The 25,780-nt window shown below is 46.5% G+C and overlaps 1 protein-coding gene across 1 annotated transcript in view; it reads right to left on the bottom strand.

Annotated features, from left to right (window-relative positions):
• Window positions 1-7,630: 7,630 nt before the first annotated feature.
• The window catches only part of LOC125947536 (uncharacterized), a 72,291-nt gene continuing 54,141 nt past the window's right edge, over window positions 7,631-25,780 (bottom strand). Inside the window, exon 2 of the mRNA XM_049672448.1 lies at window positions 7,631-9,176. Coding sequence (XP_049528405.1) covers window positions 7,657-9,147 — 1,491 coding nt within the window. The 5' untranslated portion in view covers window positions 9,148-9,176 and the 3' untranslated portion in view covers window positions 7,631-7,656. The remainder of the gene's footprint in view (window positions 9,177-25,780) is intronic.

The following is a 25,780-nucleotide window of genomic DNA, read 5'->3' as shown; positions in this document are numbered from 1 at the left end:
TAGATAGATAGATAGATAGATAGATAGATAGATAGATAGATAGATAGATAGATAGATAGATAGATAGATAGATACTGACAAATAGCAAATGTTCGCCAAGAAATGCTTCGCATTTAAAAGCATCGCATTTTGCCATCGGTCATGAAAACGGCGTGCACAAATAAATGCACGTGGACAAATGCATGCGTGCAATGAATGTGGATTGTATTGTAGTGCTTTCACATATGGAACCAGGTCGCTTCAGAGCCATATGAAGAAACAGACAACGAAGACAAAGAAACATGGGGGGGGGGGGGGGGGGGGTAAATTATGTGTAATTTAAAGGTAAAAATTAAAACTTAAAGGGAAATGAAAGAGGACGGAAAGGTAAGTTGCCGCAGCTGAAGCCACGCCTTCCGCACTACATGTGTGGTGCTCTACAAACTAAGCTACCTGCGCCGACCATCCTCCCGCTGACTTTGTTGGCTGGACATTTCTCTGTGTGTAAAGATTAGCCCTTAAAGAGCGCGCCAGCCAGGTTGTGTCGTGATGTGTCAGGTTGTGCCGCGAGTGCCAATAATGCGAATAGAATTATTGGCATTGTAAGACCAGTTTTCTTTCTTTGCGTCTATAATCGTTTTCGGCAAGCACCCAGTACTGACGGGAACGCCGGCGTTCTGCAAAGCCACGCGCTAACATCGAAGCTATGAAGAAATCTTGAATAAATGACCCGCTCACAGGAATCGCTTAATTTCAGCACACGTAATGAATGATCTACGTCAAAAAAAAGAAATCTAAACTTGTGGTATCAGGAAGGTGTTCGAGTGCTGTCCCACTTTGCTCGGATTGCTCACCGAACGCTCCAGGGACACATATTGCACTCTCTCCGTCCTATGCACCTGCGGATTTCGAGAGTTGCAAATCAAGGTCCGTGTGGATTTCAAGAGACGCATGTTGAAGCTCGTGTGGAGTCGAGTCTACGTCACTCTGCTGTGCCGATCCCAAAAATAATGAATTCTAAAAAAGCGGGCCGTATTTGCCGCTCCTCAATAAACACGGCAACTTGGGTCAGTGGGTACGTTTCACTGGATGTTCGCAAGCTTCGCGACGGCAATTTCTTGCGCCGCCAATTTTCTTGTAAGCATCTGTACCTACGTTGAAGAGGATGCTATTCACTCGTGAACTTGAAGCGATCAAAAAATAACGTGATGAGCATGTATCTCAAATTCCCTTAGATTATTGTCTAATTCTGCATCTCTGTTTCAGAACTCCGTGGATTCACGTGACGGCTTCCATCCTCTCCTGGATGTCCTGCTGCATAAATCCCGTTGTGTACGCAGTCATGAACAGGCAGTACCGAAGCTCTTACGTGGCACTTCTGTGCCTTAAAAGAGCCAGAGAGCAGAACTTTCGAAACCCAACCTGTCGAAGTCTTAAAAGCACCGCGGTATGAATGTCACACGGCTAACTTGCGCGGCAAACAGGAAAAATGGCAGATGCAGTGTGCTTGACTGCTCCTATCTAAATAACCATACGTTCGTGAAACAACGTACAAAGCTTTACTTAAGATGCGACGAAATGTGCTAATAAATCAAACATGTACATAAAGCGATGCCTGCGTGAAAAAAACTCGGCTCCACTGACACTTTCATGCCTTTAACTCAATGACACAATATTCAGAAGGTATGCAATGCCAACCCTGTCGCAGACGAAATACATCGATTGACTGCACAGATGCCCGGTTATCTTCGGATATAGTGGATTCCACCGGACACTATTTCTGCCCACATACAAGCTGACACTGCCACCCACAGTGAGCTGCCACAAGCTGTGGAAGCACCTTTCCCAAGTGACCCCCAGGGTGATTTCCTCCACCGCAAGGAGATTCTCCGCCGCACCACACGAGATTTAATTCCACCGTGTGGTTCAAACCTCCCAGGCGGCCTTACCCGCCAGGAGGAGGTACTGTTGCGGAGACTCCGTGTGGGGGCGGCACTTACCCCATCGATGACCTATGCCTGGCCACAACACCTCCGTGGACTATTTGCGGATACATACCCATATTTCCCAGCTCGAGCTTCCGCGGCTACAGTCAAACACCTGTTGTGGACATGCCCTGGTCTAAGCTAGATGGTGTGGACATGCCCTGGTCTAAACCGAGGGGTCCGATAAAAATCGGGCCCCTCGGTTCCCTTTATCCTCGTTCATTATATAACAAGGTTCTCGAATCCGGCAACACTGATTCCTTCAGGTAGCGTGACGGGTTTGTTGATCAGTTGCCCTCTTACACACACACACACACACACACACACACACACACACACACACACACACACACACACACACACACACACACACACACACACACACACACACACACACACACACACACACACACACACACACACACACACACACACACACACACACACACACACACACACACACACACACACACACACACACACACACACACACACACACACACACATGCCTGCGGCAGAAAGGATCACCCGCCGCCAATGTTTGTGAGTGGCGGTGCTGAATAACACTCCCGGGTTAGTTATAGTCAAGGAGGTTACAAAATTTTTTTAAACCTCCTTGGTTATAGTAGTAAAACCTCAGAAAGTGGATTTGAAAACGGGGCCGCGGTAGCTCAATTCGTAAGAGCATCGCAGGCGTAATGCGAAGACGGAGGATCGTTCCCCGCCTTCGTCAAGTTGTTTTCAACATCGAAGCTGTTTAAGCCGTAATTTGTGGTTCCTATCAAGAAACTATCATCATCAGCAGCAACGAAGAAATAAAAAAAGGAAATGAACTTTCTTGCCAAGGCGGCATTTGAACCGGCATACCCATGGTCCCAAGGCGAGCGTCGTAACCACTAGGCAATACAGCCACGCTTGCAGAACATGCATTTATGCTAACCATATGATTGCGTTCGAGCGTCGTCTTTGTCCACAGCTGGCGCGTTCGTACGCGTTCGCACGCGCTCGTGTCAAGGCTCCGCGAGATGAAGAGGAGGTTTTGCGCGGTATGCTCGGGAGATAGTAGTAAGTGGTTCGTGTGGAAAGGGAAAGGTTGACGCTATCTTCTGCAGCCCTTGAGGGAGCACGGCTCAGCGCAGCGAAATAGAGAGACACATTCACGGAGCGGGTCTGCTGGAACGCGTTGTCGGCATTGCAACGCGGTGGAACGCGGTGTCGGCATTGGAACGCGGTGCCGGCATTGGAACGCGGTGTCGACGTTGGAACGCGGTGTCGGCGTTGGAACGCGGTGTTGCAAGCTGCGCTAAGCAACGCGCAGTACGAGCTCGAACTGGCACCTGCCCAACTGCGAGTTCAAGGGCACTAGTGCGAAAATACCACAGGACTTGGTGTACTCGCCTAGAACTTGGCATTAACCGGAGTGTGTAACTGGCAAATGACGGTCACTGTTGCTTTTGCTAAAACAATTTGTAACTGTAATTCGCTGCATTTTGGCGCAGAGTAATTGTAATCCATTCCCTGTCACCAATAACGAGTGCAAGACTGCTGTTTTTTAGCAAAAGAACTCCATGCGAAACGGTAATAAGCTTATTTGCTTGCGCGGGTGAGCCTTTAACTGCATCTAAGTGAACTTAGCATGTTTGTGTGCAGTCACATAGTGTCCCCGGCAGGCGACTGTCGATTCAAACTGAACGAATTGCTTGTTTTTTCTGCAAAGCTTGCATGCACAAATCCCTATCATCGTTCTCTTTTTTTTTTAGCTCACGTAGATAAATGGAAGAATAAACGTCTCAGCCACTAATGATAGCATCTACACGCCATGATAATTTCCTGCGGGGTACATTGAAAGTCTGAAAGAATTTCACGGTTACTTCTGAAAAACTCCTGGACGAAGGTAAGGTGCTCAGCCTAAAGCTGAAGAAGCATGCAGCAGCCGCCGTTTGACAACGCATCCATTTCCAGGCATGTTTCTGTTAGTGCACAGGCATCTCGGAGGCCATTCTTTGTTTGTTTACTTGCTTGCTTGCCTGTTTATTTGTTTAGTAGCTGCCGCGAGATAAGCGCGTTTGTGTGCGTGAGTGTTCATGTCAAGAAGCAAAATCACACAAGAAATCAGGCTCAGCGCAATGCCAACGCAGGTGCACCGAAGGAAGAGCGCGCCTCAGTGTGCTTGCAGCACCAACTTTACAGTCTCAGTCAACACTGTGGAACGGGATGAGCCAGACGGAAAGTTGTCAGCGTTTGCCAGCGCCGAATTTCAATGTTATCGGTTGGATTTCGCCAAGTGGGCGTTGATTAGTGGCAAATATCACCGGGTTTGAATCGGCAAGCTAGTTGGTTCAGTCCCGTTTTTTTTTTTTTTTTTTTTCTCTCGGATACCTTTTTTTTTTTTTACGCGCAGTGCCGTAACCAGAGCGTGTCGAACGAAACAACACGATCGATCCGTTTCCCAGGTTGTAACTCCTGTTCGAAGTAAAATGCAGCTTAATGTGTCATCAGAGAGACTACCAGCTCTTGTGCAGCTTCCGACGATTTCGTACAAGCACCAGCGGACCAGCTTTCAAAAAGGCGATTCTCATATTCATTCTTGCTATAGCTACATGCCCATTTGGTAATATTATTGCTACAATGGTGGCTGCAATTACAATTATGCGGTTGGCTGTTTGAGTTCAATAATATAACCTTCTGCGGATAACCAATATGCGATTATGGAAACACTTTGAGCACGAACTTAAACACGTGAAATCTTTTTTACGGTATTTAGCGCATCTCCAAGCCGCTGGTCTCCAACACTCCACGCGAAGAGTTGAACTATGAACTTTTCGAACGTGCAAAGCAATACCTAAAAAACATTTGGTAACTAGCTACTCAGGCATGTTACTTCGAATCAGAGAACGTCACTTTCAAAGAAGTACGACCTCACTTGACTGGTCGCATAGTTTGTATTTACATGAGATCGGTTTCATTTTTGGTATTGTTATTTTTAGTGTGGCTTTATGCTTGTTTTAATTGAGTACTCTAAGGGCCCGATGGGCATTACTTAAGGGGGGGGGGGGGGGGGGGGGCGTATGGAGAAGGTCAAGCCAAAGTGCAATGTGTAGTACAATACAAATTACATAGGAAGAAGTTAGATACAATAAAGAATGATCTAAACGTTGAGTAGACATAGAGAGAGTAAAAAAAAGGCACAGTAAAAAAACAAGAAGATTGAGTTTATACAATATCTGATAAAGTAAAGAAGGCAAACAGAGTTCACGTCGCTCACGCGATGGTGACGACCTTCCCACCATCAGAACATAAACTTAACAATACAATCCACTCCAATAAAATAGATAAACTACAAAAAATACTTATCACGTGCCTGATGAAGCATAATAGTAAGGGGGAAAGGTTTATACGGTATTAAGCACATGAAAACACTGTTAAAGCAAATATTCAAGTGTATGTAGGTTACGACACGTTGATTCAGTCTAAGAAGCTTAGTGGTGCTGCTTGAAATGATTCCGTCGGCGAGACAATGTTTAAAGGTAAAGAGTTCCCTTCGGCAATAGATAAAACTAGAGGCGAATTTTTATAAGCGTTAGTCCGGGCAAATATAGGTTTTACTTTATGAACGTGGTCTCCGCGAGTCGACATGGGAGAGGCTGGAAGAGTATGGGCTCGAGCGAGCTGAATGTTACTATGATGAACACTATGGAAAAATGACACCCGGGTTAATTTCCTGCGCATGTCAAGAGTACAGAGATTGAGATATTTATTTAAGGCGGACACACTTTGATAGCAAGAGTATGGAGAGATGAACCACGCAGCTTTATCTTGGAGTGATTCGAGTAGATTCGAAATATTAGTGTGATGGGAGTGGTCAAATTATGGACGGATATTCAAGAGAGGACCTAAGAGAACTGTATGCGCGAAGTCTGGTATCTGCGTTCCAAGTTGTAAGCGCCGTTTGAGAGAAGAAAAATTTTTTACCTGCTTTGTGGTAATGTGCTTAATTCAGGTATTCCAGCCTAAATTAGAGGTAAACAGAACACCCAGGTACTTAACTGAAGATGCTGAGTCGATAATAATACCGCGTATTTTATACTGGTCAGAGGTAGGGAGAGTTATTGAAGCGAATTCTGCGTCTTAAGATTTTGCTATGTTAATTTCTATCTGCCGTTTATCGCACCATTCAGTTAATTTTGTTACGATTGCATTTAAGACATTTTCTCTATAGGTTGCAAGGCAAAGGGGGGACGCAAGGATATGACATGTATTTGTTGCTATTTCGCCTATTTGAAATGTTCGTTTCATAGCGAGTTTCATTTGCGTTATTTTCATTGTGCGACTTGGCAGAAGTTTGCGTTGTACACGTGTGGCGTTTTCACTGCATGCACCATCATACAGATGCTAAATGTATACGGGTGCCTGTGGCTCCAAACCTGTTTTCAGCGGTTATGGCCACTGTTCTCCAGAACTATGTACTTGCATCATTATTATTGCGGAAGTTTTATTATCCTATTATTGCTTTTATTGCCGTAAAGCACTCCAAAGGAGCGATGAAAAAAGAAAGTTTACTTGTGTTTTAATGTTTTTCCGTTAGCGGCATCCAGTAGTCACAGTGGAGCCAACCACACTGGCTACCTTCGGTCTCATCAAGATAACAAAAACGCTATTTAGTTGCGAGTAGCAACATTAGCTCATTTCACAAGGTCTAGCTTCAAACCTAGCTACTTCGAGAAGTATCTAGCTTCCGTCTAGATACTTCTAGAACTTCACAACATTTTGAACTCATTATGATCATAATGAGTTCAAAATGTTGCCAAGCTCGAAGCTTTCTTTTACAATGGCGAAAGCATTCAAGTTTTCTATCGACCCGTTTTGCAGCTCAATTATTTTGAAATGGGAAGCACTTTCTAGCAATCTTTAAATAAGAAAACATTTACATTGCTTACGGTTATGTTAAGGTATGCGATGAAATCCATTACCGTGACAAATTTTACGTCGAAGTACTAGTCTTACCACTCCACTTAAAATTTATTCACCACGCTAGCTGTATTGCGAAGTCATCTCATGAAGTTTTCGGGCACAGTTGTGTGATATGTATCGGTTCTTAAATTAGCTTGACGGCTTGCCCAAATGTGACAAACCGTCACAGCTGCTTTGTTTAGCTGCGTCGTAACTGCAGCTAAAAACACAGGCAGAAGTTATACAAGCAAGCTAATACCGGCTATACAACCACAAGCCACCGCTTTAAATATAAAACTCTTGATATTGAAGTACCAAACTAACTACATTTATGCTAGAGCATTGCAATGTTTTATCTCTGCGCTGCAGGCTTCCCGACAAGATTATTATATTTCCTCTAGAAAACAGTCGGTATCGGAACTTTTGTGGCCGGAACTTCGCTTCTGAACGAAATCCAGTGCGAAGCCTGTCGACTACAATAGTTCGTCAAGGCGTCAAGATGGTGTGAGCGCGCATTTCACTACACTTACCTTTCACTGGGCCACAGCTAAGAATGAGGAAAGCGTTCAATACTCACCTCACCTGAGCCACAGTAACATTCATGTTAACACCGATATAACACTAACACCACTCAAACCTCGAAAAAGAAACACATTCACGTAACACATACACGAGTTTTTTTTTTTACAGTGAAACCACGACCAAAAGTCCTCTATGACAAAATGTGTTGCTACACGGAGCCTCACTCGAAGGTCCACAACCAACCTTTGTCATCTTCCTCAAGTTCTGACGGAAGCATAAAGGGTCCTTCTGCGTGCTCCACACAGGCGCCTAACAAAGGGTCCATCTTTATATCAATGACAGTTGTGTGTAAATTGTCGACCCTCGGACCAGGAATGTACGCTCCGGCTATTTTTACCCTTACACGAGGATCACCAGCACAACTTTTCTGTTCACTCGCAGCACGAATTTCTTCAACAAATCGGTTCACAATGCACTCGGCAGGAATGTCGCTGTGCGAGTAGTGCGTGAACGTTTCGCTAGTGTTAGCCCCAAGGCAATCGGTAATGTGAGCGTTACGCGGTGTTGTTCGTTGTGGTGTTCGTTGACGATGCCAGTAATTCTGTTCTGCTCTTCGCCTCTCGACAACCGGGATGGAATGCACACTCGATTCAGCACATGTGGACTTTCTCTCTGTACAAAAGGTACTCAAAGATCGCGTCTCCTCACTAAGCTTGGCAGCAGATCCGGAAATGCAATCAGCGCTCTGCCTACACTTCATAGAAGCAAGGTTGGGTTCACTACCGACAATGGACTTATCTGCACCAGTCACCACAGGGTCTTGTTGCGCAGCTGCAGGTTTTGTACTCGCAGTCAGTGGTCCAAGTTTTTCGAGACCTGTTTTTGTTTTCGCGATACTCTCAGTATTTTCACCCTGGACTTTGCCTGGTGCAAATTCTTGCGCGCACGTGCATTCTTCCGCTGCGTAAGTAGCACCCTGACGTTTAGTTCGCGCCATTTTCTTCGTGCAGGACTTGCACTGTTTCAACAGCGACAGCACTGACGACTCGGCTGTGCAAGGATTAACGTCATGATACTTAACTGGCTTCAGTGCGCGAGGCATTGGTGTCCACTTCTCGAGGCTAAGAGATTTCACCGCCCGATTCCTGTTGACTTCAGTAGTCGAGTCCGTTGAACTCTCGGCTTTCATAGCAGGTGCTGCAGCCCCGCGCTCTGTCGGTGTGTTCGTCGACTGTGTTAAGGGACTCGCACATGGTGAGATTTCCATTGGCGCGGAGTCATGGCTCTCGGCGCGAAAAGAGTGAATGTGGTGTGTCGGAGAATTTACTTCATCAGTGGGAGGGGTAAGCTGAACGTCTACGGCGGCTTGTCGAGTATCCACTGGCCAAATATCGCAGCGAGTCCCGTTCCACAGTGGTGGGAAAACGCCATACGGTGGTGGTGTTACGCCACCGTAGAAGCAATGCGGTCCGAATCTCGGCAGGAAGAAGAGTGTCGGTGGCGGAACGTGTCGCCAGAACACAAAAGGTTCGCTTCCTCCGGAATTGGGGTTGTGATTCGCCAACGGTGCTTTTTCGATGGAGTTTCCCGTCACCTCTGCTTGTCCGCTTGAGTCGCCCGGCAATTCTGTTTGCTCCGTTGGCTCTTCCTTCACTAGTGCTCGCCCATTTGACTCATCCATCACCTCCGCTTCTCTGCCGGAGTTATCCATCGTTATCCGTCGGAGTCGTTATGCATCACCTGCGTCACAAACAGCGCCGTGGAATGCGGAGGCAGTGTTGAGGCGCACGAAATACAAAAGTCAAAACGCGTTCCGATTTTGTTAGAATGAAAAGTTACATTGCATGTCTTGCCCGTGAAGTGGCAACATTGCCGCTTTTGTGCAAAATCTTCCAGTAACAACGCATCTCGCCACCCGTCACAGGTCGCAAAGAAAAACTGCGCGAAGTGAGCTAGAATGCGAGAAAAGTGAACCTCGTTGATGTAGGGAAGGCATGTACTGAGGAGAGTTGAATCATTGTTTTTTTAGTTTATAATAAAAAATTAATGAAGAAACAGAACGCTATCTTTTAGACATTCGTTATTGTTGGCGTACGTACGCAATGTATCTTCGCTGCTCAAAAATATTGGCGAAGAAAATACTATTATACAACAGCTGGTATCTTAACCACACAAGTTGAAAAGCCTATACAGGCAGCTAAGTACAGGAAAAAAAAAAACAATTGAATGAGCAAGGTTTCCCAGAAAAGTGTAAGCACACATTTTCTATATGTGCCAAGAACGAAATCCTCGCTATGAGCATGGATGTTTTTTAACCCATACACTACAGCGCTCGCTGAAGAGAAAATTATAAGAGATGCAATGAGTTATCTTCATGAATCTTGCAGATGGCACACGAAGGTAATAAAGATATCATGAAGCGATTGGTTTAGGTTACACTAAAATAATTTACAGTCTTGCCAAAAGCAGATGCTCGGCTTGCCAGAAAAGACGCAAGAACAAAGTACGGGTGGCGACGCCACCTTGAAGTTTGCACTATTTCAGGTATCGGCCAATCGTGCATGTCAGCAGCCAGCACCCGTAATATGATGGGAAGAGGCAAAGAAATATTCGCCTTAATACTCCAGTCGAAACAATTGCACAAGAATAAGGGGAATCAAAGGGTGTTAAAGGCGCAAGAAAGAGTCTTGCGAGAGATCCCACACTACTTTGTAAAGCGATGTGTTGATGGGACGAGCAGTTAGAAAATGACCGCCCAAGCACTCCGTACAGATGGTTAACCAGTGAAGCTGAAGCGTGCGGTCCCGGTGTTTATCACTGGGTTAATGTCGACGGTTCATTACAGTCTTTCTCAATTATTGGTTACGTCTTTGTGTTTCTTAATGAGGTTACACGCACGTTCGACTGCGCCGGAGAGAACGACGTCACTGACGGTACGCCCGCAGTCCGCCGTTGTCGCATTGCCGCTGGCGATTCTTAAAAATTAAATTGCTTTAAAAATAAATCTGTTCGTCACGTAAGACAATGAATGGATCATAGCCCCTTAAGCAATGGCTCATACCCCCGTAAACGCGGCCTCCCTATTACGACGACAGAAGTGAAATTGTACGCTGGAATGATGAGCGGCAACGCAGCCAGCTGTGGAAGAAGACGGTGACGCTCGAGCCATTGCTGATGATGATAGTTTCTGCGCACATCGAATGGATGGATTTTGATTTCGCCTAGCCATACACAGCTTCGCTGTAATAAAAAAATACATCATACTTCAGCGATTCCTTAGGCTCTGAACCTATTTACTGCGACAACAGCATTCTACTACCGTGAAGGTAATTTTATTTTCGGTTGCCTGCTTCTTCCTCAAATAATTGGGTCCACCCACAAAGGGGAACTGGACAAGGAAGCCGCAATTATAGGGCGGTTAGTAAGGAGGGGTGTGGTCGTATTAAAACTTTTTTAAAGTGAGAATTCGAAAACAACTTTTTGATATAATATTTGAAAGTTAAGTATAACTGTGCGATAGTACAGATAAAATAGTGTGGTTGAGATAATTAAGTTCCGACTTTTTCTTCTTAGTGATGCACTCAACTTCCTTCTTGTATGACACAGGGAAGGCATGTTGTGGGATTCGAGCTACGCGCATAGACAGGGGGAAGTCAGAGTGGTAACGTCTGTCCATGTGAGCTAGATTTATTTAGTTATAATGCATAACTTTATGGAGCCTTTCATTCGCTGGTGTTTGGTCAGAGGTTTATTCCAATTTTATGTTGGTCGAGGTGGTTCTGCATTTACTAATTAAGTATATTTCATTCAGATAGCCTTGGTGCACCATTTTTGCTTCCGTTTGTCACAATCACATTTCTTTGTTTCCATTGTTCAGTATGTCAACGTCCAAGCACCAACCTGCCCAACGTGACTGCAGCGTGGCATATGAGATGTCCTTCATATCTGAAGTGTTCTTAGACCATTTTCTACCTTCACTTTTTCCTAAATCAATATATAGGCAGCAGGTGATGAGGCAGTTGCTGTGTTAAATGCTGTATGCTTTCCAGGCTCGATGACTCGTTTTGAAGGTCCCGCCTGGGGTTTCATCAACTTGGAGGCCAAAACTCCTACAACTGATGTCACGTGAGCTAAATGACGCAGTGCCACCTACGAGATATGACCCATTTTCTTTTTTTCTGTACATTTGCAGCGCTACTATACAGGACACTTGGCGGCTGTGGATCCTGTGAGGTATATATACTGTGTAAATTATGTATCGTTGTTCCTGCGTCGTCGCTGTTAGCATTGACGTTCTCGATGCTTTCGACGTTGTTCCCCACCAACCACCTTATTCTCGGCACATTATCTACTCTAGGAATGTGCCACGTTTGAAGATTACCATCACCATTGTCAGCCACGCCTCCTTCGGTCCACCGACACCATGTACACGAGCACGACAACGGAGGATTACACGCAAATACACCGCGATCATGTCAAAAACAATTTCTATGCGATGCCCATAATGCCTTCCTCTACCGCTACCGTATTGCTCGTTCTGGCCTCCGAAATACATGCACAGCCACCACTACTCCGAGTGCTTATGTGGAGCAGAAAGCCTTGCACTAACTGCCCAGCACTGTTTAAAATATGCGTGATATCTCAGTGGTTAGCACGCTCGACTACCAAATGCACTTTGCTTCACTGGCGTGGGTTCAAATTCCAGTGACGCCTAGAGAAGTTTTCTTTTTCTTCACGCCATGGCAATAGCGAAGCTGGGGATGATGAGGTGGCCTGATGACGACAAAAAATCGTCTTTGTGTGTCGTTGTTGATCGCAACGGTCGTCGTCAGCGTAACGGACGGACAATTAAGACAAACGCAATTTGCGCAGTTAACCGCTGTCATAGGAAATGAAAAAGGTACAAGCAAACTATACGGTAGATTAGTAGTCCAAGGCTATAGATACTCCTGAGTACATAAGTGTCAGAATATATATTCACACAAGACATATATGACACCGGTCCGTTTCCGCCGAGCACCAGAGCAATCTTGCGGATATTTTTTGCCAATGGAAGAGCGGCGCTAACGCAGTGGAACATACCCAAATTGGCATCGAAGAGCACCAAATACCCAGTAGCAAATACCTAGGGACCCAAGCTGGCATGAAAGAAAGTCACTGAAGAGTGGCACATATACAGTGGCCAAATGAGCTGGTGTCAAAGAGGTTCATTGAAAATCGGCACATACCCAATGCCACATACCCAATGACCCAAGTTGGTCCGACGGTTGGCTTTGAACCCGGTTCCCTCAGCATAACAGCCAGATGACTGATGGAATACATAGTGACCCAAATTCGCGTGGCACAGGTTAGACATGGACAGACACAGACGGACAGACAGACGGCAAACTGGGTAAAGTTCAATGCTAATCGTATTAAAAAAAAACCGAAGGATGGGGAGGGAGAGAAAGTTCTAGGACGAGTCTTAGGAATGGAACAAAGCACGCTTTTTACATTAAGTTGTTGAATGGAGCACATATGAGGGTAGATTTAGAACAGAGTGAACACAAGTTAAGTAAAAAACGTTTGCAGAAGTGCCACAGTTGAAAGTGCACGAATATTGAAGGAAGGGTTGCCTAATTTAATACTCACACAGGAAGTTGAGAGAGAAATTGCCAAAGCAAGTGAGTGTGAAGTACAGAAAAGCTCCTGGACCAGACAAGGGCCTCAGTGGAAACCTGGAAAGTGGCGAAAGAAGGAATTTACATATTGTGGTGCCTTTGAAGACCTGCGGGCACCACCATTAAAAATAGAGATGAATCAAATAAAGGAAACCGGCAATCACCTTCTCAAGTGAAAAGCTATGCATGCGCAAAAGCGGTAAGTGTTCTGCACCTCGTTCGGGAAGGCGAAGGGTTCGAGATGTTCAGAAAAAAAGTACGGGCCTAAGAGGTCACGGTTGAGTACTGGGTCCAACCATGGGTTAATGTCAAAAAGACGCTTAGCTCACTATAAGGCTTCCCATGTGAAGGTCCAAAAGTGAGCCATAGTTAACTCTCCTCACCTTTCGTGCAACGGAAACACGCAACACGCCAAGAAGAAGAGAGGCGAAAGGGAAAGAGCGTCACTCGATATATCCCCTCGCCTTACCCACTCTCCCAAGTAAGCCTCGACACATAATTTGTATATGCCATTATTTATATATTTCTCTTTCTGCATTTATAAGTACGCAAGCGACATTTTCGACAGCAAGAACTACAGAAACAGCAATCCTGTTTGTAAATGTTGAAGATGTTCTGGCAATCTAGACACGAAATTTACAGGGCAGCTCAATTTTGTGGTCCTTTCAGAAACGCGTACTTATTGTTGGATAGTTGGCCTTCTACCGTTCCAAATTTTCGCCTGAGATAAATATTGATGCATAGAAACACCATGCAGCGCCATGGCATTGTGTTAATTGTTAATTTATTCATTTAGAGAAACATTATGTACCAGTGCTCAATCAGGATGTTTGAAGGACCTTTATAATAAGCTGCCACAAGATTGTGTCCGTCTGATTAATTAGGAGCGTACACAGGTAACCGAGGACAAAGGGCTGCGGCCGCCTGGGTGAAACAAGACGCTTCGAAGTGGCAAGGAAGCCCCAACACAAAGATTTGTAGCAAGTACTTTTATGTTTATACAGTGGCCTGTGTTCTGAAATAGCACTGCATAGTAAGCACCCTGGAGGCACCACCATAATCGCAAGCCACAGATACCAGCGCACGCATGAAATCGTCGAGGCGTTTTCGATTTTTTGAACATTCAAAAGCCAACATTCAGCGTCGCTGTCTAATGAGGTTTCTTTCCTGGATAATTCTTGACACCGTCCATCCATATGCTTTCCATGTCGCAGCTACGATGTATGAAGTTACCTATTTTCCGTTTTATTTGTATATTTCTCGCGTTGTCCACGCTATATATACCTTACGTTATTTTTATTGCGATAGCAATTATATGGACACTTCCACCGAATTTCTGCCGTCGGCGTCACCGTCGCCGTCGTCGTCGCCGTGAGGTTCCGTATAGATAAAATCTTCGCCGCACGCCGTATGGCCGAGCGGAAGCGTGCGGGGACGCACGCTGTCACGGAGAGCGAACGCACTCAATCTCCCAGGCGCAAGCAAGGAAGCGGGAAGCGAGCGCCGGAAAAGGGGGGGGGGGGGGGGGGGGGGACTTCTACTCTGCCAACAACCGCGCTCGTCGTTCGCCCCGCACCGTCTCTTATCTCTACACGGCTCTGACCTTTATGCGCTGCGCATTCGCCGCTCAGTTTCCGTTGAAACGATAGACCGCACGTACCTTCGCCCGCTGCGGCGTATATGCGCTTGCTGCCAGCGTTTTGACAGTCGTTGTCTGCAGTCATTCAGTGTGATCTATTCATGTTTGTTTGTGTGCGCTCACACCACGGTTAGTAATAGTCGGGCCACATTTTCCAACGCACGCTACACATGCAATGCTGCCCGGATCGGCAGTGCAGCGCTACAGGTGTGTCCCTTCGCACGCGCTGCTCACGGGCAGCGCTTCTCATCAACACCACCGTTTCACACGCGCCTTCTCGTGGTCATCGAGTCTCTCTTCATGTCGGTCTACTTACGCCGCAGCACACCTGCTTACTTAATCAGCTCATGTTTACTACAATTCATATTGCTACCAAAGCCGCTCACCTTACTTCGTATGACATTGCTGTGTTGCTATCGCATTCATTGCTTCGCCCTTAGGGCGAAACTGTGACATTTTTGTATCAAACTTACAACTTTCAGAAAGACTTTCTCTTCCTTTGGCCAGGATTGCGTGAGTGGATGTCCTGAAACGTTCTTTACCACTATTGTCACCGGTACAACAACCTTCTACGTTAAAGATGGGGCACTGGAGGAAAATTTGACTCCCGCGGTTAGAGAATCAACATAATTAAGCGAAACAGTATGCGACATGGAAAATGATAAGAACATATTGAACAGTTGGAATTTTCTTTGCCATTAAACATATGTGCAGGTGTATATGAAGTTGTGCAAAAGGAAATAGCCGCTTAGCACACAAGCAGTTATCTACAGCAGAATTTGAAAATGAGCACAAGGCATAGCGCAAGGTAAATTAGAAATTAGGCGCAAGTAAGGAATATAGAACATTGTACTTTAACATATCATTGTGTGAAAAAGAATGCTCAATAAACTGAAACTGAAACATCGCATGCATGTGAGCATCTAAAACTTATGGCCGTTCTTGCTTCAACAATTCTTCTGTCCACACAACATAGGAAATCAAGCATACTAGTGGAAAATTGCTCGCAATCTTTGTGCTGCTGAATTATTCACCTGCTTGTTGAGCAAAGTATGACTTACTACATCTAACGCACAGGGCCTCTGTTGATCTTTTGTAACTGAGAGGGTATCACACAACTGAGACCTGATCACACCGGTCCTTTTATACATCTCGTATCTTTTCTTCGTGCAAAGCAACGCAATGCCAAAAAAGGCACTCACTGGCAAAGCAATGACAAACATTTGTCAACGGGACGCTGCAAAGGTAGACTTCTTTATGATATAAGAGTTTAAGAGTTTAAAACATACGTGACTTTGGTGGCATACGACATCTGCCCGAAAAGCTCGCGGACTTAGCACGTACAAGCTGTTCGTGGTTTCGTCGCCTTCCGCACAGTCCCATCTTGAGTTTGTCACTTATTCAGCGATTGTACTATGACTGCAATTCCTTCTGGAGAACTTGATTTGGAATGTTCCGGGGCTCTGCTAAAGATCTCTAGCGACGTCCCTGCATTCCCTCGGTCACTTTCCAAACAGGTTTCTTTTTTACTGGGGCATCAAAAGGTTTCTGGTAGAATTAATTTCAGCTATTATAATGGTTGGGCAGGAATTGTCATTGATTTATTTGCCAAAAACCAGTGATGTTTCAGCACGCGGCCTCTCATAATGAGCACCCAGTGCTGTTCTCTCTCGAAATGTGGTATTTCTCACTGACTCTAAAGAAGATTCAATGCCTAGAGTATGCGCAGAGGCTTTTCTCCGAGTGCGTTCTCAAAGGATCTTTAGCGAATGACAACTTCGAAGGCCGATAGAGAGAAGTTGATAGTTTTCCGGTATGAACAGCTTAAATGGAACTGCCGCCTTCTTTCAAGCAATTCTTCAGTAAATAATTTCATCTCGAATTGGTATTTGTAACACATAATGCGCCTGCGAAATGAAAATATTGTTACCCCCCAAACTGTAGCCCAAAGCTACAAATGAAACCCATACGGCTTTCTTATGAAGAAAGTTTTGCGATTCCCTGTAAAAAAAATGCCGTTTCCCACAGAACGTCACTCAAATCCATGCTTCACTGAGTCAAAATCACAGTCAAGCTCTGTCAGTTCAATTTCTGGTAGATTAATTAATGATAAATGGTAGATTAAAAGACAAACAGTTTGCAATTTGTGATGGAGAGCAAGTAAGGCAGATCGCCAGAGGTTCTTGGGTGATATCTTGAAGAAAGTGCAGTTCTTTTCAGTACCCTCTGTAATGAAGCACGGATGTATCTATCAACGGTTGAAACTGGTCAATTTACTCCGTTTAGTTATAAGTTGAAGCAAAGATTGTCAGATGCATCATGTTGCGACTAACAGGCTTACAACAAGTCAGCCATACAGAAAGCTTTTATGGACCAATAAATCAGTGATATATATTTTCTGCGTAATTGTAAAGCTCTAAAAAACTTTTAGTTAGAAGAGGGGTGCTTAAACAACCCGAGCGTGTAACACTAGATATCGGGCAGATGATCAATGTCACAGTTTCATTTATGTGAGAACAATCCTAACTTTAGTGTTCAATGACTACTTCAAGAGAGTCTGATCGTTAACAAATTTAGCGATACGGAAATTCTGTGTCTGGCAAAAACATACGAACATGGTAAACGAGTAGAGTTATTAGATTGCATTGGGCAGCACACGCTGTGCAGCAGGACGAAACAATTGGTACCTGGGCGCGCTGTTGAACTAAGGCCTAGAGACGTAGTGCGTGGCATGCATCAGACGTGCTCAAAGTTGATGGCTGTACCGTCCAGCGGCAAGCAGTTAGTGTCAAACATTGAGCGCACCTTTAGTGACAGAATTGTCAAACCTTATTAATTGTGTACCAAAAAATGTGATATAGCCCAAATAGAGAACATCAAACATCTAATCTAACGTGCTATACAAGTGTGATCAATGAACTTTTGCTTCCTATGTTTCTACTAGGTAGCATACTTGGGCTACCGATCGTTTTACATAGGCAAGATATGTGCAGCGCACCTGCTTGCGGATGCTGTGGACACATGTGGCGGAAGTTCCTCCATAGCAATGCGTGCCATTTTTGTCATAGCCCTTGAAAGTTCTCCATCTAACAGCTAAAACGGAAGCATAGTTTGAAAATGCCATCCCCGTTCTGCAGGCGTTGTCGATCGTCAGAAAAGAAACGAATTTCAGAATGTTGGAATAAGCCGAAGCAGGAACGAAGCTCTCCGCGGCAGGTATTGTCGTTCAGAGACAGAACTTGCAGTATTGCAGAATCACAGTTACGCCGGTATTGCGGTATATGAAGGACTTTAACATAAAAGGCACAACTTTTGCTTAGAAACAAACCGAGAAAATATGACAACTGTCGTGTACTGTACATCCGATTCGTACATTCCATATTTTATTGTACATACTGCAGCCCGTTAGGGCTATGGCAGGAGTGGGTGTACATGTGAGTAAAACTAATTACGATATGCAGAGACAGGAACATAGAAATAGAAAAATGTAAAGGAACTATACATCAGCAATAGCAATAAAAAATTGAGAAATGAGCAAAAAACGAACTTCGGCGGGTAACAAATTTCACAGTTCAATCATGCGGGGGAAAGAACTGTATTTGAAAGTTAAAAATTAAATTATGGGGTTTTAGGTGCCAAAACCACGATCTGATTATGAGGCAAGCCGTAGGGGGGGAGTTCCGAAATTTGGACCACCTGGGGTTATTTAACGTGCACCTAAATCTAAGCACACGGGTGTTTTCGCATTTCGTCCCCATCGAAATGCAGCCACCGTGGCCAGGATTCGATCGCGCGACCTCGTGCTCAGCAGCCCAACACCATAGCCACTGGGCAACCACGGCGGGTTGTATTTGAAAGTGTTAGTGCGTGGATGGAGTGATCTGATATTAGAGGCACGATAAGCTCTAGTTGAGCTCGGTAAAGCAGGCGTTAAAGGGAGGGATCTGAGAGGTGACAAAGAGAGTTCTTATATGAATAGAAAATCTTCAGAGCTTTTATGTGTCGCCGTCTAGAAAGAAACTGGAGGTTTAATTCAGAAAGAGCAGCTGACGGTGAAAAATTGGAGGACGTTTAAGCTTCGCCTTTAAGAGTAGAACGTGACAGCGTTATCGGGACCCGTTCGCATCTAATCGTTCGCATCCGGCAAGTAGGCTTCATTCATTGCAATACAGAACGTGGGAAAGCCAGCTTACAAAGACCAAGCTTACACCGATCCCCTTCAAGTCGGCTTCACTTTTAAATAGAAATGCATTGCTGGGAAGACGTTTTTCCAGGGGCAATATTAGTCGTCTTATATTAAAATGCGAAGGCCCTAGGACCTTTTTTTCATTATTTTATTAATTGTTTGCTATTGCCCCCTACGTGCGCGTGTCCAAAACGCGTTTTCGGCCGTCCAAGTCCCCATTTGACCTGCCGAGGATGCCAGCGCCATGTGGATAAGATTTTCGCAAGTAGGCTACCCGAGTGAGCCCGTGTTTTCATGGTAGAAATGCTGGCAAAAGAGATTTGTGTTTGAGTTTCCTCGTAACAGAATTATGTTTTCTCGTCCATTGAAATAACAGTCCGACACAACCATGTCTGCAGGTTGTGCATAAGTTGTACTTTATCATTTTTCTGACAGATTTCACTGTGAGAAATTCAATTTTTGTTCACTAACAGCTTGCACCACGACGAAGGGCCTGCGCGGTCGGGGTGGTTGCGGATAATTTTTTGCGCCACGGACGCCGACATCGCACGCCGACGCGGGATTTTCTGCGACGCGGGGCTCTTGAAGCTATCGCGTTAAAGGTCTCGGTCGAAGCGATGGTAAACAAAACGAATAACCTCCTCTGGGCTGACTCAATACTATTTATTTCGGATTGCTTATATGGGTTTCATACGGAGGAAGCATATTCTAAAATTGGGCGAGTCAGTGTTTTGTATGCTACTAATTTAGTGTCCTTCGAAGCAGCAGACAAAGTCCGGGGGATGTAACCAAGTTTTTTTAACGCTTTGCTGCAAATGTAATCGATATGTTTGGACCAAGACAAAGTGGGTGTAAAAATGACACCTAAATATTTGTATTGAAAAATTCTTGTTAGTGGTACACCGTTAGAAATATAATCAAAACATACCGGCATATGTCTATTAGTAATAGAGATTATAACCATTTTATCAAAATTGATGCTCATTTTCCAGATAGCACACCAGTCACAAAATGAAACAAAGGCATCCTTAAGGCGCTGATGATCAGCGAGTGAGTCAACTGGGCTGTACATCACACAACCATCTGTATAGAGACGTATCGTTGAAGTAACATGGTCTGGAAGGTCGTTAATAAATAATAAGAATAGTAGAGGGCCAAGTACAGACCCCTGTGGGACCCCTGAGGTGACGTCGACAACGGGTGAATCCGCAGAATCATAGCATACGAATTGGGAACGCAGTGAAAGGAAACTGTAAATACATGACACCAACTGAGGGTTATTTAGAATATTATGGAGTTTCAAAAGCAATTTAGAGTGTAGTGCAGTGTCGAAAGCTTTGCTAAAGTCAATGAATATGGTGTCAATCTGATTACCTAAGTCGGTGTTATGATAAAGGTCATGAGTGAACTCCGTAAGTTGGGTTACAGTACTAAAACCGTGCCTGAAGCCGTGTTGAAAGCTGTTCAAGAGGTTATTATTTTCAAGGAACATTATAATATGCTTAGAGATTATGTGTTTTAGTATCTTACACGATGTCGTCGTTAAATGAATAGGCCTATAGTTGGACGAGAGCTGTCTGTCACCCACCCGGCGTGCAAGCATCACACGGCGTGCTAGCATAAAGGACCACAATGATTCATAAATATAAAAAATGACAATCACAAACGACATCAGTGTGAAAAGACTCGCAGTGCAAGGATTTTGCTTTTATCTGTCCCACGAAGAATGCAACAGTGAACGTCAGCACTGCTTACAAAACGCAACTTTCACTCAAAAAAAAAAGAAAAGAACTGACCTAAAAGTGTTGCATGTATGCGGTCTACTAACAACACATTGCATATGAGAGAACAGTCACAAAAAGGTCCGAAAGAAAAGTTTGGTCATGAGAACGAAAATTCAACAAATCCATCTTTAGACAACACAATTTCACATAGCACTGCATTCGTAAACTGCACTTCCTTTCGAAAAGAATAATGATGTCTAATGTGAATACAGGCCAAGAGAGCAGCAGGTAGCGTGTCTCAATAAGAGCAGGGAAGGCAATCTCCAGCTGGCGCTTCCCGGACGACTGGCGATGTGTCTGCAGCGCCGGGCATTCGTCTTCACTACAATCACCCCCCATCGGAAAAGGAGCCATCCTGGCGACTCATGGTGAACATAGAATCATGGGGTCGTAATACGGCTTTAGGCGTTGTACGTGGACGGTTTCACGGCCACGACAGCGTTGGTCCGTAGGTAGCGTGACAGGCTCGACAATATAGTTCACAGGCGATGTCTGCGCTACAACACGGTAGGGTCCTTGATATTTCGAGTCAAGCTTGGATGAGAGGGCAACAGGAACGGCAGGAACCCAAAGCCACACAAGGGACTCCGGAAGAAAGTGACAACGCGGGTGATCATCGTCACGTAGAAGTTTTGGTTGCCATTGGTTGACGGCTGTAAAGGAACGGGCAAGCTGACGGCATTCCTCTGCGCGGCGGGCAGCTTCAGAGATGGGCGTACATTCGGATGAGTGGGGTCTGTACGGAAGAATGGTGTCGAGGGTAGTCGAAGGTTCGCGGCCATACTAGAGGAAGAATGGGGAGAAGTTTGTGGTCGCCTGTGGTGCAGTGTTGTAGGCGAACGTGATGAATGGCAAAATGAGGTCCCAATGAGTGTGGTCAGAGGCGACGTATTTAGAGAGCACGTTGCCAAGGGTGCGGTTAAATCTTTCCGTCAGACCATTAGTTTGAGGATGGTTGGCGGTGGTGGTGCTATGAACGATACGAAATTCAGCAAGCAGCGCGTTTATGACTTCGGAGAGGAAGACACGTCCTCGATCACTCAAAAGTTTGCGAGGTGCACCGTGACGGAGAATAAAGTTTTTCACGAGGAATGATGCTATATCACAAGCGGTGGCAGCCGGCAGAGCGGCTGTTCCTGCGTATCGCGTCAAATGGTCGATGGCGATGACTATCCAGTGGTTTCCGGAAGCTGTGCCCGGAAGGGGTCCATACAGGTCAATGCCAATGCGATCGAAGGGCCTGGCAGGACACGGGATTGGCTGGAGTGGACCAGAGACATGCTAAGCTGGAACCTTGCGGCGGTGGCACTGAGGGCACAACCGAATGTACTTGCACACAAAGGTGTACATGCCACGTCAATAAAACCTGCAGCGAAGCCGGGTGTACGTCTTGAAGACAACCGCATGTGCACACTGCTATGGCAGGCAGAACATATTTCACCACGAAGATGTCGATGTATGACCAGCAACCACTTGCGGACGTCAGAGACGTAAATCCGGCGATAGAGAAGTCCATCCCGAATTTCCAAGCGGGATGCTTGACGGCGCAAAGCTCGAGAAGGTGGAAGAACAGTCGACGCGTTTGAAAGGAAGCGGATAAGATCACTAATCCAGGCATCCTTGAGTTGCTCCGAAGCCATGTCGCAGCCACTGGGAACGAAAGTACTTGGTCAACGGCAGAGGGGCAGGCATCGCTTTCGGTTGACAAGGGCGGACGGGAAAGCGCGTCGGCATCGGTGTGGCGGTGGCCAGACCTGTAGACAACGCGCACGTCGAAATCTTGCAACCGCAAAGCCTAGCGAGCTAATCGACCTGAGGGGTCCTTCATCGTGGACAGCCAACAAAGTGCATGGTGGTCTGTAATCACGTCGAAGGGGCGGCCATAGAGGTAGGGTCGAAATTTACCAAGTGCCCAGATTATGGCTAAACATTCCTTCTCCGTAACGGAATAATTCTTCTTGGCATTGGTGAGGGTGCGGCTTGCGGATGCAACGACGTGCTCGTCGAATTCAGATTTGCGCTGCGCGAGCACAGCGCCAAGTCCAACACCATTGGCTTCGGTGTGTACTCCGGTCGGAGCTGTCGGGTCGAAGTGACGCAGTATAGGCAGTGAGGTCAGTAGACGACGAAACTCTTGGAAGGCATCGTCACAAGCGGACGACCAGGCGTAATCGTTCAAGTCGCCCCGTAGAAGCTCATTCAAAGGAGCGGTGATGGACGCAAAATTCCGAATGAAGCGGCGAAAGTAAGAACGCAGGCCCAGTAAGCTGCGAAGTTCTCTTACGGAGGAAGGTTTGGGAAAATCGGCAACTGCACGGAGTTTGGCGGCGTCAGGAAGAATACCGTGTTTAGCTACTACATGGCCAAGGATGGTGAGCTGACTTGCGCCAAAGTGGCATTTCTTCAAGTTGCGCTGAAGGCCGGTGGCAGTTAGGCACTGTAACACTTCCTCCAGCCTACAGAGATGGGCGGGAAAATCGGGCGAAAAAATAACCACATTATCTAAGTAGCACAGGCACGTTGTCCACTTGAGACCACGCAAAAGGTTGTCCATCATACACTCAAATGTTCCGGGGGCGTTGCAAAGCCCGAAACGCATGACAGGAAATTCATATAGGCCATCTGGTGCTACAAAGGCCGTTTTAGATTGGTCCTCGGGTGCCATGGGAACTTGCCAATAGCCGCTGCGTAAGTCGATAGAAGAACTCCGCGCCTTGGAGACAGTCAAGGGCGTCGTCAATTCTCGGAAGAGGGTAAACATCTTTACGAGTTGTTTTGTTAAGACGAAGGTAATCGACACAGAATTGAATCGATCCATCCTTCTTAACAAGAACAACGGGAGATGCCCAGGGGCTATCCGAAGGCTGAATGACGCCGCGCTTTAGCATGTGAGCTACTTGGTCGTCGATAACACGGCGCTCTGTCACGGATACACGATATGGTCTTTGTCGCAGTGGCACACTGGTACCCGTGTCGATGCGATGACAAACAGTTGACGTGCGGCCCAAGAGAACATGCTGGCAGTCGAACGACGAACGGAACTTGTCGAGAAGGCGTATAGAAGCTGGGAGCGTTGGAAAACGGTCAACGTGTCGGCGATGGAGCTATGTAAAACATCGGGCGAAGTCGGCTCCTGCGCGGGGTTACAGGTCACTCCGGCGACCTCATGAGTGGCAATGAAACCAGTTGGTATGTCAAAGATGGCAGCAGGGTCGACACACACAGCACAGCCAACGCACTCCCCACGAAGCAAAGTGAGAGGACAGGACAATCGGTTGCCGAAGAGCAGTCTGCTGACGCCGGAATGAACGTCCAAAAGGGCGAAAGGCAGCGGGGAATATTTGCGACGAGCGAAAATTTCAGGTGGCGCAAAAAGTGCGCCGGTATCAGCAACAGTGTGGCATGACACTGTGGCAACGGCAGATGAGTGCGGTGGAATTGTAACGTCTTCGGCAACAAAAACTTTATCTTCAGGTTCACGAGCGTCAAGGAGTGGGCCATGACAGAGCGTTTGAAATTCCACTTCAGCACGAGAACAGTCGATGAAGGCCTTATTAGCGCAAAGGAAGTCCCAGCCCAAAATAACATTGTGGGAACAAGAACACAGCACCAAAATTCGACGATGTAGAGGAGGCCGTTGATCACAACGCGAGCAGTACACGCAGCTGCAGGCGTGATGCGGTCTGCGCTGGCAGTACGAAGTTATACGTTTGACAGTGGCGTCGTAACTTTTCTGAGCAAACGGCAAAGTTCGGCACTAATAACAAACTGTGGCACCAGTGTCAACGAGCGCGAGTGCAGCGAGGCCATCCACATATACATCAATAACATTCGTCGGAGAAGGGAGATGCCTTGGTCTATTCGTGGGTGACGCAGTTCTTGCCTCTGGAACTGCGGCGATTAGTTTTCCCGTTCTGGCGTAGAAGGACGACGACGCATCGGCGAAAGCGAGCGGCGTCGAGGCGATGGCGAACGGTGGTCACCAAGAGGGCGGTGGTCCGAGTAAGAAGACATCTGGCCAGGGTTCTGAGAAGCGGAGGACGACCGGTACGGTGAAACGTATGGTTCGTTGTCGAAGCTGCGGCGGTAGGATGTTGCGCCGCGACGGCTAAATCGTGCAACGTGGCCAGGTAGACCACAAGCAAAACATATTGGCCGGTTGTCAGGAGTGCGCCATTGTCCATTGCTGTGTGGGTACCACGGCTGAACGAAGTGAGGGGCTGGATGCAGTGGCACGACTGAACGGAATGGCGCAAAGGTCTGAGGTGGTGGCCGCGCGAGAGCCTCGGCATAGCTGAGAGGTGCAGTCACCTCGGGAAAAGCAATGGGAGTCGGCACCAGCGGAGTCTCGCGGGCAGAAGGGAGAGCTGCGCAAACTTGCTTTGTGGATGACCTGGCGAAAGCTGGCCGGCAAAGGCTAGGGTGCTGGCGTGGCTGAGGACAGCAGCGAAAGCTGACGAGCGACCTCAGCACGGACGAACTCTTTTATCTGCCAAAGCAGAGAGTCCATCTCAGGAGCCGCGGTCATGCTCGCGAGGGTTTCGTCGAACACAGGTGGGCGCCGCGTGAGAAGACGCTGTCTGCAGAGCTCGTCGAAACTCTGGCAAAGCTCAATGACCTGAGAAACAGTGCCTGGGTTTTTTGGATAGCAGCATATGAAAGGCATCGTCGGAAATTCCCTTCATGATGGGACGTACCTTGTCCGCCTCCGCCATCGTCGGGTTGACACGCCGGCAGAGGTCGACGATGTCCTCTATGTAGCTGGTGAACGTTTCATCAGTTTCCTGGGATCAGCTTCGTAGGCATTGTTCAGCGCGAAGTTTGCGAACGCCAGGGCGGCCGAAAACATCTGCGATGCCGGTTTTGAAGCCAGCCCAAGTGCGTACATCGGCTTCGTGAATTTGGAACCACAGCTTGGCAACACCCGATAAATAGAAGATCGCGTTGCCGAACTTGAGGGGATCGTCCCATTTGTTGGTGTTGCTGGCGCGCTCATATGATTCCAGCCAATCTTCAACGTCTTTCCCATTGGTGCCGCTGAAGATGTCAGGATCCCACTGACGCTTGGCACCGGC

Source organism: Dermacentor silvarum, chromosome 8 (assembly GCF_013339745.2).
Source record: "Dermacentor silvarum isolate Dsil-2018 chromosome 8, BIME_Dsil_1.4, whole genome shotgun sequence".
Lineage (NCBI taxonomy): Eukaryota > Metazoa > Arthropoda > Arachnida > Ixodida > Ixodidae > Dermacentor > Dermacentor silvarum.
Note: the sequence above shows the minus strand (reverse complement) of the source record. Positions and strands in the feature narration are given on the sequence as shown.